The sequence below is a fragment of the Miniopterus schreibersii genome (assembly GCF_964146895.1).
Source record: "Miniopterus schreibersii genome assembly, chromosome: 1".
Taxonomy (NCBI): Eukaryota; Metazoa; Chordata; class Mammalia; order Chiroptera; family Miniopteridae; genus Miniopterus; species Miniopterus schreibersii.
The window spans coordinates 115,565,151-115,582,123 of NC_138101.1; the positions used below are offsets into that span (position 1 = coordinate 115,565,151).

The window sequence follows — 16,973 nt, forward strand, 5'->3', positions numbered from 1 at the left end:
ATACAAATATAAAATTATCATCGCTTTTATCCTTTTATCATTATTTAGTGACCCTCACTCTCTGGGATAGTTTTTTCCCCCCCAAAGGCAGCTTTACATGATATTACTATAGCCACACAACACAACTTTTCTTCAGTAAGTATTGTCAGGCATATAATTTCTTATCCTTTTTATTTTCAAAATTTCTATATCCCTTTTAAAGGTATGCTTCTTATAACTAGATTTTGTTCTTTATCCAATCTGACAGTTTCTGTTAATTAGAGCATTTTGTCAATTTCTACACACTGTAATTACTAACATTTGCATTTATTACTATCTTATTGTGGTATTTACTTATCTTTTCTGTTTTTCTTCCTTTTTTGTCTTTTTCAGATTGAGGTTTTTTTCTCATTCTATTTCCTTCTCAAGTAGTTTGAAAGATATACACGTTATTTCTAGATTTTTATTCCTTATTTCAAAATTTTTAACATAAATATATAACTTATCAAAGCTAATCAATAATTTTACCCTCTTCCCAAGTTTTATCTAGTGTTTGTCTAAAACCATATTTACATTCCCTGTGTTCTTTATCTTTCTTACATCTCAGACATTCCATCTGCAACCACTCACTTAACCTGTGAGACTATGGTGATCAGAAACTCAGAGAATATAATGTGGAAGTATGACCACTACTGCTACCTGACTGCTGTCTTAACCAAATACACTAAGGACAGGTGGCAATCTCCAGGCCCTGCACAACTCAGATGAACATAAACAAGATAGGGGTTAGTGTGACTATGAAACCTTAAAATAGCTAACAACTTGCTTCCCTACCCACACGCTTAATATATTGCCAAATAATAGACTGTCAAAGTCTGCCTTTACTGCCCTAAACTATTTGTGAAGTTGGTATAATAAAACTCCATACCCATCTATTACGAAAAAACAGGACAATAGTATGGAGGCCTGGGGCCAGAAGTGGGTGCCGGGTGGAAGGGGTCAACAGGGGAAAAAGGGGACATCTGTGAAAAAAAAAAACCCAGGAGGATGCTCTCCACCAAAAAAATCACCTTGACATGGCAAGTTAACATCATATAGCATTTTATAACAATTTTTACTACTACCACACATGATATATAAGGCAAATTAAGCATTTAAATAAAGTAGGACAAGGTATAAATGAATTACTAGTAAAATAAGGTTAAGTTTTAAAGTTTTGATAAAAACATACAGTACATAATATAGAGAGCACAAAACCCTTAATTAAAGTATAAATTAAGTCACACGTGGAATATTTAGAAATCTGATGTATAAATAAGACTATTTTTTTCCATAAGAATTATTAACTTAGTAGTTGAAACATGGCAAAGTGTATTTCCTCAGCACTTGGTGTAAAAGAAAAGGCACTGGCTTTCATCTATCTTGCAGCATATAGTGTAACTACCCAAAGAAGCTTGAATTTTTTAAGTCAATAAGAAAACATTCAGATAAGTAAAGTTTTATTTTATTTGTAATCTGCAAGTTTTTAAATGCCCAGTTATTTCAATGTAGACAATAAAACAGCCAGTTCATTCATTAGCCTCATTTATCATAGGCAAGTAGGTACTGAATCATGCCATCCAAAAGAATTGCAAGGATCATCTAACTTGTATTTTATAAAATATCTGTAGTAGAAAACTGATATCAAAGTACATATAACAGAGCTCTGCACATCACTAAGTGCCAGAAGAAAGCTAGAAAACTACTTAGTAATAGTAAACACAGGATTTTACACCTTTGGAGAACCATAATTAATGGCAGTAAAACCATCTTATTCTTTTAGACTATTAAGTCCACAACACTTTTGTATGGGTTGTGACTTACTGATTTGGAAAGAAGAAATAAAAATACACAATTCCTCACAAGACTTAAGAGCTTAGAAGTGCAGAGTCAACTTGGTACATAGATTTCAGCAACCAATTCTAATCAGGGCCACTTCTGCCTCTGGTAAAGTAAGCCTTTTATGTTGATACTGATTATGATGGTACAAGCGATAGTGGTGACAGTGGTGGTGGTGGTAGTACCATTTTAGAGCAAATACTATGTGAATCTATTAGCGTTATAGTACATATAAGCAAAAACTCAGGAATACAGGACAAATCAGCTTTTACTTTTATAGCTTTTCCTACTTTTAGTAAAGCAAGTGGTATAATCTTGAATTTTTAACCATTTAATATTCAATATATAAGAATTATATAAATATAATTATGTCACTCCCTGTTCTAAGATCTTTGGCAATTTTCCACCACTTCCAAGATAAAATCCTATGATGGCAATATAAAACATTTTTTCTTTGCTTGCTTCCTACCTAATTCTCCAGCCTCACCTCTAGCCATTCCTCCATCACTCCTACAGAGTTCAGACAAACGGGATTTGCATGTCCCACAATGTTTGTGTGTGTCTCATGCTTTTGCACATACTATTCCACTGTCTGGAAAGTTATTTTCCACATTTTACTAAGATAAGCCACACACATCCTTTAAGACTTGTTCATCCTCTCTATGTATGTGGAATAGAATATCACTTAGGTTACCCAAGCTATATTCTAAAGGTTTGTTTTCATATTTTTCTTTTCTGCTACACTCTAAGCTCTCTAGGGCAAGATACTACATCTTTCATCTTCAGAGTCTCACTGCCTAGCACACAGTAATCCATCCTATTCATGCGACAGATGAACAGATGTAGGCCCAAATAAACTGAATTCTTTCCCCAATTTCATAGGCCAATTAATGGCAGATTTAATATTAGAATGTAAGACTTGTATTTCCCAGTTCTATAAATGCACCTAAGGACACCAGACCAGAAGGAATTATGCATTAATATCTAGAATGTTCAAGCCAAGCATAGAGTTAAATGGAGTATAAAAAAGCAAGAGCTTTAAAAACAAAAATAGGACACAGTTATAATGAATTTTCAAGGAATGGGAATAGGTGATAAAAATAGAAAAGTCAGAGAGAAAAAATACTATTTTAAAAACAAGAACTGCATGGGAATTAGTCCAGTAACTGTGTGTGTGTGTGTGTGTGTGTGTCATGAAAAAGACAAATATAAGTAAGCAAATGTATCTGTACTCAACTTCAAAGCAACAAAACATTTTTCTTTGGTCATAACAAAATGAGGAGTCAAGTGCATAGCTAAAAATCAACAAGATCAAGCATTTATGACAAGGTAACTGGCAGAATAATAACTAATGCCAAGGTAGAAGTAGCTTTATTTGGTGCATAGTTACCTTTTATGGGGAAAAAAAGTTAAAAATAGTAACATTTTAATTTAAATTAAAAAATCTCCCACCTAAGAAGAACTGAAAAAAACTCTTAACTTACAAATAAAAATAATATATAACCAACTGAGATGTATATGCTTTTCAATATTCATAAAATACAAGCAAATGAAGCCTAGCCATGTCTTACTAAGTCTTTCAAGTTATCTTTGGGACGGGGAATCAGGGAAGTAAAAATTTTAATCATTTATTCAATAAGCACTGAATGCTGACGAAGTGCCAGGGGCACTGAGAAGCAATAAAGGGCACTGGCTAAAAGTAAAGACAAGCCAGACTAAATAGATTCAAACCCTGTTCTACTGCTTATTAGCTGTGTGACCCTGTGTATATTACTTAATCTCTCTTCGTCTGTTTCCTCAAGTGTAAAAAGTACTTAAAAATAATAATAGGATTATTGTGAGAATCAAATGAGCTAATAAATGTAAAGCATTTAGAGAAGTACCTGGCATACAGTAATATTAAGTGTAATAGGTGAGACATGTGCCATGCTATTACTACAGTGACTATCACCTAATGGCAAGCCAGAATGAGTAAGAGAGTTTCCATTCTAAAGGAAACCATAATCAGCTGGGGAAAATGACAAATGAACAAACCATAACACACTAGAATAAGTACAATAATGTAACCATCAAAGACAGATTCACAGGTATAACAGAAGAGAACTTTCTAGGGCAAATGGAAAAGAGATTAGAGAAAGCATTTAGGAAGAAGACATACCTAAGATGAATTCCTGTTCATCTTTCAAAACATGCTGGGAAATATGTAGTAGTGAAAAAGGAAGTATATTTCAGGTATAGGGAACACAAATATACTCAAAAGGCATGGAGGAAAAAAGCTTGTAGATACAGGAATCTATGGGTAGTAGGTGGGAGGTGGTCAGAGATAATGGGAGTAGCAGCAGGGGCAAGATCATAATCAGAGCCTGTGTGTCATGCTAAAGATCTTAGTTTTGTCCAGTGAGTTAATAAAGAACCAGAAAATGGATTTAATTTGGAGAATTAAATTATATTTTTCTTTTTTTAAAAGATAATTTTGGCAGCAGTCTACATGATAGAGAAGAGTAGGGAGAAACAATAGTCTAGTATAACAGTTTGTGTGAAAAGGAGGATCCTAAAGCAACAGAAATAGAAATGAAGAGGGAAAGACTGATTTGAGAGATATTCAGAAGGTAGAAATGACAGATTTGGTGATTAAAGTTAACCTTCAGTTTTAACTTGGGAGGGTAAATCATTGATGGTGGCACTAATAAGACAGTGAATGCAGAAGGAAAGCAAGACCAAGTGGGAGAGCAAAGAAATTAGTTCCACTTTGGACATGTGAAGTTTGAGAATCCTGCAGGACAGACATATAGATAGAGAAGTTGCACAGACAACTGTAGTTGGAGCTCAGTCTAGTTCTGGAAAACAGATCGAGATTTTGAAAACATCTGCATACAGGTAATAGCTAAAACTAAGAGAGTTGGGTTGGGTTAGGGTTAGGGCGCATCCTATGAGAAGAAAAGCACCCTTTGGTAAATACCGAGGAAGCTCAAAGAGAGAAGAACAGGAAGAGATGAGAAAATAAGAGTAATAATATGGAAGCTAAGGAAGCAAAACCTTCCAGCAGAGTCAACAATATCAAATACAAGGAAGTCAAATAAGGTAAGATTGAGAAAGGTTCATAGGGCTTGGAGGTAGCTGGAGACCTTTGTACTGCAGTTTCAGCTGAACAGTAGGGTGGAATCCTTATGCAAGAAACTTAGAAATAGTTAAAGAAATTTTCATTAACCAAAAGAATATAATTATGTTCCTTAATGAACTAAAAAAAGTGGTAGGTTTAAAGAAATTCCCCATGTAAAGATAAAAGCTATGGAATGTGAAAAAGAATTGGTAAATTGCTCAACTAATTAAAACCATGGAGGAAATAAGAGACCATGAAGATAACATTCACATTCTGCTTAACTATGGCCACTCCTTTTGGGCATCTTTCTCTGAAACTTTAGCCTTAATGAAGTATGTCTCCATGAATTAAAAATGTGTCAAGGATGTGAAAAATTTTGAAAACACTGACTAAGAACAATGCAACTGCTCTCAATTTTTTAAAAGCATAAAACCAGGAAAGTAGGGTTTGTGTTCATCTACAAGCTTGAGCTTTGGTTTGTAATTAGGTCCTGAAAAATATTTTTTTAAAAACTCAAATAGAAATTCTCATATTGAATTTTGATGAGTAAGCACAAGTTTTTGCAAATCCTCAAGGCTACCTCAGGCAGGCTTGTAGATGAAGATCAAAAGAGAGTATAGATAAAAATTAACCAAAAATGGATCATAGAACTAACTGTTACAGCTATACAGCTCTTTAAAAAAAAAACAGAAATACATTTTCTTGGTGTGGGCAATGATTTCTTAGAACACAAAAATAGCAAAGCCTAAAAGAATAAAATTGTAAGTTGGACTTCATCAAATTTAAAACTTTTGCACTTCAAAGATACCATTAAGAAAATTAGAAGACAAGTCACAGAAAGAAGAAAATATTTTAAATATCTATATCCAAAAAAGAATTTGAATCCATAATATATAAAGAACTCTTGTAATTCAATAAAAAGATAAGCAACTCAATTAAAAATGGACACAATTGCAACAGACATTTTACAAAAGAAAATATACAAATGGCCTATAAGTACACCAAAGATACTCAAACATCATTAGAATCAATAAAATCTAAATTAAAAACAAAAGAATACAACCACACACCATCTGGAATAGCTAAAATTAAAAATATGGACAAATGTTTATAAGGATTAGAGCAACTAGAACTTTCATACATTACGGGTAGAAACATGAAATGTTATAAGCACTTTAGAAACCAATTTGGCAGTTTCTTACACATTAAGCATACGCTTATTATGACTCAATAGTACTACTACTGGGTATTTATCTAAATGAAATGAAAGCATATATCAATACAAAAATCTGTATGTGACTGCTCATAAAAACTTTATTCTATAGCAAAGAACCAGATACCCAAGTAGTAAGTCCATTGCAGGTGAATGGACAAACAAATCATGATATATTCATGCAATGGAATACTACTCAGTGATACAAAAGGAATGTCCTAATTTATGCAATAATATGGATGAATCTCAAAAACATTATGCTGTGCAAAAAGAAAGCAGACAAAAGAGTATCTGCTTTATGATTCTGTTTATATAAAACCCTGGAAATAGTAAATCCAATCTCTAGTAGTCAAAAGCAGATTAGCTGCTTGGGCCAGAGGTGGAAAGGATTGACTGAGGGAGGTTTGGAGAATGATGGAAATGTCCTATATCTTGATTGTGGTGGTGATTACACAAGTGTATGGCAAAACTTATCAAAATGTACATCCATAATGGTGTATATAAATATTACCTCAATAAAGTTTATTAAAACACACACACACCAAACAGGGTACAACTTTAACTTTTGCCTTAGGATTGCCCTAATCTTTACCACAAGAACACAGTAAGACAACCATGGTCTTAAATATATTCCAAACCAAATGAGTGTATGAGAAGCCATGGACTCTACACTCCTTAGGCTATTCAAATACAGAATATGAAGTTTAGCTTCCTTGGGCTTGAGTTATTTGCTTTATACAATAGAATAACACTAGGACATTATCCTTGAAGTCCTTGTCAATACTATACATAAAAGTAATATGGTGAGGTCTCTCAATATAATGCCCCTAAAAAGAGTCAAAGGCGCTCTGGCCAGTGTGGCTCACCTGGTTGAACATTGCTCTGTACACCAAAAGGTTACTGGTTTGATTCCCAGTCAGGACACATACCCAGGTTACGAGTTTGATCCCTGGTCTGGGTCAGGATGTGTATGGGAGGCAACTGATCAATGTTTCTCTCTCTCCCCCTTTCCCTTCTTATCTTATCTCTCTAAAATCAATAGAAACATTAAAAAAGAAAGAGTCCAAGGCAGCCTTCCTCAAGCTAAAAGACATATCATAAACAGCATTAAGATGAAGCTTCAAAATGTCAGAGGGATGGAGGGGGGCAAGGGGGTGGAGGGGGAGAGAGTAACCAAAGAATTTATATGCATATATGCACAACCCACGGACACGGACAATGGTGGGGAGAGTGACTGGGGAGGGGGAAGGAACAGGGGGGAACGGGTCATTGGGGAGAAAAAGGGACATCTGTAATACTTTAAACAAAAATAAAAATTATAAAAAGTTAAAAAAAAAAAAAAGATGAAGCTTCAGTGTATATTACTATTCTATTACTGATTTTAAAAACAGCCTTTTCGCCCAGTTGGGCATGGCTCAGAGGTTGAGCGTCGACCTAGGATCCAGGCGATCAGGGTTCGATTACCGGTCAGGGCACATGCCTGGGTTGTGGGCTCAATCAATGACTCATCATTGATGTTTCTGTCTGTCTCTCTCCCTCTCCCTTCCTCTCTCTGAAATCAATAAAGATATAAAAATTTTTTTAAAAAAATAAAAAATAAATAAAAATAAAAACAGCCTTTTCCTTTGGGCTAAAACAACTAAGCAATTTAAGGTCAAAGCTACAGAAACAATGAACAAATTTTACAACATCCTTTTAGATGGCAGTTAAATAAGAGTTAATATTAAAAAAGATGATAAGAAATTAAGTGTCAATTGATGTAAAATGTATTTAAAACAAACTTAATTTTATAAGTAAAATTTTAAACAAACATTTATTGAATGCTTAAAACATCAACTAGGCACAGTGCTTCATATGTCTCATTTAACAATCTTAACTCTGAGATTATCATCCCCATTTTATATATGGGGAAATCCAAGCATTGGGAGACTAAGTAACTTGTCCAAAGTGACTCAGCTAGTAAATTACAGGATCAACCCAAACTCTTAACCACCATGTTTGCTTCTCTTAAGAAAGAAATGCTATATTCAAAATGTGAACCCAAGATGTATTAAAGACCAAATATAAAGGGTAAAACTACAAAACTATTAGAAGAATATCTTTGCAATTTATGGATTAGGAAGGTCTTCTTACTACCCAAAAGTCAAAAGTTTGATATATTTAAATACTCACAATTAAGGATTCCTGTACCATAGTCAAGTCAACAGATGAATGACACACTGGGAAAATATTTGCTTTTTTTAAAAAAATATATCTTTATTGATTTCAGAGAGAGGAAAGGAGAGAGAGAGAGAGAGAGAAACATCAATGATGAGTGAGTCATTGATCAAGCCCTCAACCTGGGCATGTGCCCCAACCGGGAATCGAACCCTGATCGCCTGGATCCCAGGTCCACGCTCAACCGCTGAGCCACGCCCAGCCAGGCTGCCGTTCTAAAATCACCAGGAAATTACTCTCTCAAATCCACAAGGCACTCTGGGAAATCAACATGAAGCGGAAACACAGCTAAAAAGAAGGGCAAAGGATATAGCTAAGCAAGACATGAAAAGGGAAACCCAAATGGCTAGCAAGGCTTTGAAGAAATGATCAACCTCCCTGGCAAACAGAGAAACATGAAAGCAACCATGAGATTCTATTTAACAACTGTCAAATTAGCAAAATGGAGGATGTTGTGCAATACCCCAAACTTGCAAAACTGTGAGAAAATAGAGATTTTTATACATTGTTGGTAAGGGTAAAAATTGGTGTAGCCATTCTTAGAAATAATCTAGCAAAACTTAGTGATATTAAATATGAGACTAAGCTATAACTCAGCAATACCATGCCTGTATATATATGTCCCCAGAGGAATTCTTCCACAGCTTTTAGCAATATGTAGGCATTATTACAGAATTATTTGTATCCAAAAGGTGGAGTCAACCTGGGCATCCATCCTTAGGGGAACTGACAGGTAATTTTTGCTGGATGCAAACCATGAAATACTGTACAATTAGAAGCAATGAACTCCCATGTACATACAGCAACATGAACAGGTCTCAAACGTGCTGAGTGAAGAAAGTAAAACACAAAGCAAAATAGCAGTTATGTAGATGCTACACAACTACATAATTTTACAAGGATAGAGACAAGTACACATATAAAAACACATTAGATTGGGTACAAGTGAGGGTTGGGCAAGGATAGTGTGAACAGGAGTTGAAATTGGAAATGAAAAGAAAAAATTAAAATCCCAAACTGAGAATATGTTTCTAAGTAATACTAAACTAACTCTCTTCATCTGAAATGTTTAAGTGGTATAGTCACATCAACACTTATAGATTTATGCAAATGGATTAAAACCCCTTATTTTGAGATCATTGACCATTCTGCAGAATACATTTTGGTTTTAACTATGAAAAATTTGCAAATTCATGGCATCTAGTTCTTGGTTGTCACCATCAGATAAGTATGATCCAAATGGTCTAACAAAAGGATTACTGAGCTATGAATCTGAAAAGCTGTAACCTAGCCCAGGCTAACTAGTAATAGGAATTTGGCAAAGTCCTTTTACCTCTTTGAATCTGCTTATCTGCAAAAATGGATTTAGATGATTCTCCCAAATTCTCTACCTCCAAGATTATTTCATTTATTTTCTGTTTCATATTTATTCATATGAAATTATATTCTCTGTTCTCCAACTATTCCCTCCCTGCACCCACTCCCAAAAGTTAAAAAAAAGCAGCATATTAAGAGATTTAGAAAAGTTAAGTAGCAATAGGAGTGAATAGCAACTTAGTTTTTACGGTGGAAAGGTGAAAACATTAAAGAGATACAGTGATTTTCACAACCTTTTCAAGAATCAGAGTCAGTTGGTTAACTTGAGCCCAGATTCAGACAATCTACTCCTTAAAAGATTTTACATGTCGCTATTGCCCCTTCTCAAAACACATGTTAAAGTGTCTTGCCTAGTTTCTACTTGAAGGTGGTAAATTTCAGCTTATCACTATCGTTTTCAGATAAAAATAATCTCTAAAGGTCCCTTCTGTATTAAAAGATGTAGTATTCCAAGACAATGATAATTTTTTAAATTAGCAAACTAGTCACACTTGGCATTTAACAAAAAACCAAACATTCAATTAGAACTGTGGATTAAACAAATATAAAAACCTTAAGAATAAGGGAAATTAGAATATATTGTAGGTTAGTGCACATGAGTGGTAATGAAATATCTAAGAACAGTGGTATTATGATTTACAAAAACAAAACTTAAAGTACTTAAAATACCTAAAAAGCTGAAATTAGAATATTTTAAATATCTAAAAATTTGAAATTAAAAGTTTTTTAAAAAGAAAATAGAGGACTTCCAATATTCTTAGAATAAAACAATAAACATAAGAAACTGACATCATTCCCATATTTATCTTCCATTCACATTTAATATTAAACATGGCTGGAGGAAGATATGGAAGGAGGGGAGTGGGAATTAAGAGGTCACAAAACATCTGTTACTAATAATTCTAGGACAGATGTATTTGTTACTGCAAAAGAGATGATGAAGGTTTTCCCAGGTTGTCATACTATAAGGTCTTCTACCAAGAGCTATAGTTTATACCTGAAACTCCACATATCAAGCTTCAGTAAATATATAAAGTTGATTAAGAGGCCAAATATGCATATGGACAGATAAACGTCATCCCTATGAATATAGAGGACATGCATTAAACAACAGGAAGATGACTGAAGAAATGAGAGAAAAATAACTTCTTAGAGGATGAAAAATCAAGAGCTAATGTTTCATAGCTATAATACAAGTATAATACAAGTATAAACTTGGAAGTTGGCTTTTTTTTTTTGCTCTTCCCTTTTAGAATCTTACAATTTATCAACACCTAAATGATATACTCCAAAATATTAATTTTCCTCTGCAAATAACCTTAAGGCAAATATTACTTATCAGAGAGTATTTTGTTATTTAAGTAGTATTGTATATTGCCATATTTTCAAGCAACTCAGTTTCTTAAGCTAACCAGAGCATAACCCACCTCCCATCAAGGTTAAAATGTAGACATGCTCATACCATACTGAAAAAATTTAGGACATTTATGTCCTAAGAATACTCCCTTTTAGAAATACAATTCTCAAAATATTGTCCCATCCAAAGGAAAGATAATGTCTTATAGCAACCCCTGTATAATAGATCACATTTACTTTTAACTTGGATTACTACAAAACTTCTTCTACTGTATGTATATGCATTTATTTTCTACTTTTAGCAGTTTGGTGATTATTTTAGCAGGTAGTATGTATAACATGTAACCTTTAAAAATATTTAAGGTCATTTTATTGTATTTCCCCATCAGGGCACTTTTCTATTTCAAAATTCAAATTTTTTTTCTCTCAACACTGAACTTTTATTTTAGTTTATATCTCTATTAGAAATGAACATGTATTTCCCCATAAATTAGTGATCCAATCACAAAGATTAAGAAACCTTTTCAATCATAAATACTATTTCTACAATTCCATCAAGTCCTCTAACCTCTCATTGTACTTCTGCACTCTAATGCATAACTTCTTCCAACATCTGTATGATTTTTCTTCTTTACTGCAATTCAATACAGGTAGTTTAAAGTAGCTAACAATATAATTCCACATGATATTGCATCTGTGTTTACATCTGGCTCTAATCACATGCTTAGAAGTGATTTATACAGGGGAAAGCAAAAAAGGGTAAAAAAAACACAATTATGAGAAATAATTATGCTAATATTTTTTAAATATTCCCAATTTGATATAACTTTCTCTCCACATACTTCAAAGTGACTAAAATTGTAAACATAGGTATGGCATTTCCAAAATACTAGATACTAGAGAAAGAAAATAAAGTACTAACCAAATATTTCATATGCTTTTATATCAGGGTCATATTAACAATGATTGATCCTTTCAATTTGTAAGATACTTTAAATTTTGCTCCGTGCTACAATTATGTATGTCATGGCTTTATTGGTCAAGTTCCTCCGTTCATTAAAAAAAAGTAAGTGAATCACACCTAGTCACTACTGAGCTCTAGGAATTAGGAGAACACCAAATTCAAGAAATATCTGTCAGGAAATGTAAAACTATATTTAAGGACACAAACCAAAAAGACATAACTAAATTCATTAAGTCTTGTGCAATTATTTATATGTAAAAGTTGTATCAATTTACATAGTTTGTTTTAAAGAATCCCTTTAATACAATAATTAACAAATAATAGAGACTTTTCCATTGCATTTAAATCCTCTAAACAAACTTATATTTCTTAATTTACAATTGGTAAATTTAAAATTTATACATTACCTAATTTTGATTAATAAAAGGGAAAGGAAAAGATATAATCTAAAAATCACTAACATCTCAGTGACTGCTACTTAAGGCCTTCGTTAGTAGTTCTGTCTGCCAATCCATGCATTCTTTAAGTATACGTAAGTTATGGGCAAGTAATTATAAAGTATTATCCATCAATCAACTGCACTTTTTCTTACCATATTTACCATTAATATCTTTTAACGTCTAAAAATATCTTTTTTTCAGGGCTCTTACTATGAATAAAAAAGGAGGTTAAAAATATAGTAAGTATGCAAAATAAATATGGGCCTATCACTACATGTTTTTCTCCAAACCTAACAACATAGGATACTTTTTTAAAGCAGTAATATGACTGGTCTAAAATAAAACTAAATTGATAGCAATCTCAATTTCAAATTTTAAAAAGCTCAAATTTATAAAATTGTTCAACTTAAAACATTTCTACCCCTTTCTAGTCTTAGCAGACTAGAAACAGGCTTATGCCTAATTTACTCAGGGCTGGTTTGAAATAACAGACTCAGAATTACATAAAAGGTCCCTATCAACATAGAGGTCCCAATCAACAGGAGATAAACAAGACTTATGGTACTACTACACCAATAATAATTTTTGTTAGCATCCTCTACTGGTGGTTTCCAAAGACAGCAAGTGGTGCAAATGACAGAAAGATAGGTACCTGCAATTCCATCTAAAGTGAATCTATCAGCATGTGGTCATTAGTAGCTAGAGTACATTTTTCCAAAAATAAATAAATATATAAGAAAACCACACAGAGAATAGAAATAGAAAATGAGAAGACAGATTTTTAAAATACAACAAAGCACTACATTATAAATGATAAAAATAGATTTAAGCAATTCTAATCTCACTCGTTTATAGATGACTAACATCATTACCATAAAGTTACTACATAAGATTTGATGCTTTGGCCACACCTTGCTTAATTGGTTTACCCCGTCAGGTTACATTATTTGATTCTCCCGTTAATATCCTACTCTGAAGATATATTCTAGAAAGGAAATTAAAATATTTTACTGGAAGCTCATCATCAGTTAAATATGCATGCCTTATTTTAAAATAAACAAAAAAATTATATATAAATAACAGCATAAAGTATCTCTATGACTACCTGCCACTAGATACAGCATTTATTTCTTCATTTAAAAAGATTTAAGAGTTCACATTTTTTCCAAGCAATTCTCTCCAATAAACAATTGCAACTTAAATAGGATTGCGTTGCTAAGAAATAACCAGCACCTACCCTGAGGTTTCACCACACAATGACATATAACTTCATTTTTAATTTGCAAATTTTAAGGCTTAACCAAATAGCATGGTGGTAATTATCAGCAATGGATGAGACATATTTAAGAACAAAAAGAAATACAAAGACAGAGCCAAAAGTGAAGAAAATGGAAGATACTTATAGTAGTACAGTGCTATCTTAAACACCTTTTGTTTTCTCAGAGTAATGCATACTGCAGACAAGATATTTTGTGCTAAACAGCCCCAAATCTGTTTTTCTAATATTAAACACAAAGTAAAAACACTGACAGCAAGCATGGTAAATAAATCTCTCCCTTGAGAATGAAAGTAGCAGACCGGAGGGGGCTAACATACATGCAGGAGAAAACTAAACACCATCTTTTTTCTACCTGCACAAGTTGCCATTTGCTGCAGCGACGAGAACCTCTTTTTTCCTGCTGATTTCAAGTGCCTTTCAGGATAGCTTTTCCCCCTTAAGTCATCTGTTGATATGCCTTACGGGTGTCATATTCATATCACAGAATCTTTAGGAGAAAAATCCATTCTTTCCTGTTCAGGTAAACATGTTTACAGCAGCTGCACAGACGCTGGGTGGTTCAGTCTCACATGTCATACACATGTCGTCAGCAACAAGAAAAGCCCCTTTCTATGGCGATGAACATTTTACATAAGGTAAAAAGCGAACAGCCCTTTAGGAACCAACTTACCTTTCATAAAGCCACATCAGCAACAGCAGCAACAGTTCAATATAGAACACACACGATTTGACGCTAAAACAGGAAATTAAAATTGCAATAGCCTATGTTCCACTCCTTGCTGTAACAAGTCCTCTCTCCATAATGAAGATACCAAATATTAATCATAACTGATAGACGCTTTAAAAATGTTTATTTGAATAACTAAAATAATTCATGAAATCGATGACTTTAATGTCGGCTCAAATATGTTAAAAATATGTTTACAATTGTAAGGAAACGTCTTGGAACGGCTTAAAATCTTCGTATCTGCTCTTAGACAGGAAATCCCACACAAAATCTAAAATTGCCTGGAAAGGTTACAAAACCTCGCGTTTCGCATCGGAGCGGGGAGGGAGAAAGGGAGCCCAGGCGCGGGGGTGGGGCGAGGGAAGCGCGACAGAGTTTTTACTTAAACACATATTTCCTCATTTTTTGGAAGATACAGGGATCCCAATATAGGCGCATTTATTTCCCTATTCTTAAAAACTCATTTTAAAAATAACGCAGGAACCCAGAGGAGCCCCTCGGTCCGAAATGTACGTGTAATTCCTTATATAGCCTGGGCCGCAGCAGGCAGCAGGGCCGTTGCCGCCCATTATTATACAAACAGGTACCCGGCTGGCGGGCGGGGGCCTTTGCACGCGCTCACGCCGCCCCCGGGCGGACAACTATCGCCCCTCTCGCCACAGGAACTGTCCAGACAATAACAATCAGCAGACATTTCGCTGCTGAACAGGAGGGAGAGAAAGCACAGAATCGCCCCTGAAATAAGCAGAAATAAAATCAACTTACAACGTCTCTCCAACCTAGAAAAGGCGACTGTGCAACAACCACATGTTCGGGTCTCGCTCTCTCACTCTGATTGATTTATTTTAAACTCTCTCGCCAGACCGAGTGTATTTCCCCAGCACATTAGCACAAATCAATAAACACTGCAGCGGCAGCGCGAGCAGCCGACCCACGCGTCCGTCGGTCCGCCTGCCCCCTCCCCCATCCCCCATCCCCTTCCACCCGAGATTGTGAGCGCCATCCAAGCTCCATTATCCGGCTTCAGCGCTCCGAGCGTCTGGCCCAGGTAACAACTTCCCCAAAAACCGAAAGAGAAAAACAGACGCGTACGCACACTGCCCCATTCCAGCGCGGAAAAAAGAGTCTTCCCCGGGGAGGGAGCTCTGTCTGTGGTGCTTCCCCGTCTCTAACCAGGTAACAACTCTACAAACACACCCGCTGCCCGGCTTGCGGCCATCCACATATCGCCCCAGCAGCAAGTAGGCGCCTGCTGCTGCCCGAGTCGCCCGATGCCCCACCAGCGCCCCACAGGACGTGGACCTCACTCTCGGGGCTCTCTGTGGCCGCGGGGCTCGCTGTGGCCGCGGGGCTGGAGAGGAGGGGCGTTTAGGGACCCGCGCCTCCGCCGCTAATCCCCACTCAGCGAGCGCGCCGGCCGATCATAACTTTACCGCCGCCGGCCCAGCCCGGTCCGCCCGCGGCGCGCCCCGCCGGCGCCCGCGCACACGCGCGTACGGACGACACGCAGCCGGGCTGCCGCGTCCCGCCGCCGCCCGGCCGGAGCCTCCGAGCCCCGAGCTACAGTGCGGGCCCGGGCCGCGGCGCGCGGAAGCCAGTTTGCACGGTCTGGGCCGGCACAAGTTAGTTCCCAGCTCCAGGGAGCCTCGACGCTGAGGGAAAATACAGCGCAGGGGGCTGAGAAGGAGGGGGAGCGGGAAGGCGCGAGAAGCAGAAGAGTGGGGAAAAGTGCGAAAAGAAGCAACAGCCGCTCCACCCGAGACCAGAAAAGTGACCGCCGCGTCCCGGCCACCCGCCCAGAGCCGGGGATGCGGAGGCGGCGGCTAACGGTCCAGGGAGGCGGCAGAGGCGGCAGGAGCCGCTAGGCGGAGAGAGACCAGGTAAGAGACATAACGGTTCAGGGAGAGCGAGCGGCCGCGGCGCGGCTCCGGCAGCTGAGGGGGGCAGAGAGCACTACTTTCTACTTTCCCACTCCACTTTGCCCGTCCCTGCCCCGGCCGCCCCCAGCCCAGATCGCCCCCCTTACCCTCGGGGCGCCCCGGCTGCCCGACTCCCCCTGACTCCGTCGCTCCCCGGTCCTCTCCGCCACTCACCGTTATTGCGCCGCGGGTTCGCCTGCTTTCTGCGCTTACACCTGGGGCCATCCGCCATGATCCTCTCGCTTGAGTCTAAATGCTCGAGTCACCTCCTCCCCCTCCCTCCCCCTTCCCCCTTCCCCCCCACCCCTCCGCCTCCACCCCTCCCCCCCACCGCACCTGGTTTACGACACTCGAGGCTTTACGACATCACCTTCCTTACACCTAGAGCCGCTCGCTCTACGGCCGGAACTTTGTTGCTAGGGTGAGGATGGTTTGCGGCCGCCGTGGAAACCGCTGAGAATGAATTGAGGGGCTAGGGAAAAGTTTCCCTCAGGTGTCCTGGGATTGGGGAAGGGGACATTAGT

At 37.1% G+C, this 16,973-nt stretch overlaps 1 protein-coding gene across 12 annotated transcripts in view; it reads right to left on the minus strand.

Moving 5' to 3' along the window:
* ZEB1 (zinc finger E-box binding homeobox 1) overlaps positions 1 to 16,749 on the minus strand; it is a 199,741-nt gene extending 182,992 nt beyond the window's left edge. For 3 of the 12 annotated variants that reach the window (XM_081132025.1, XM_081132024.1, XM_081132019.1), the window contains exon 1: positions 16,624 to 16,727. In XM_081132025.1, the coding sequence (XP_080988151.1) occupies positions 16,624 to 16,681 (58 nt within the window). In that variant the 5' untranslated portion in view covers positions 16,682 to 16,727. Of the gene's footprint in view, positions 1 to 14,155; positions 14,386 to 14,473; positions 14,814 to 16,623 lie in introns of those variants that run through there. The other 9 variants (XM_081132030.1, XM_081132029.1, XM_081132028.1 and 6 more) reach the window with 7 other exon arrangements.
* Positions 16,750 to 16,973: the final 224 nt, after the last annotated feature.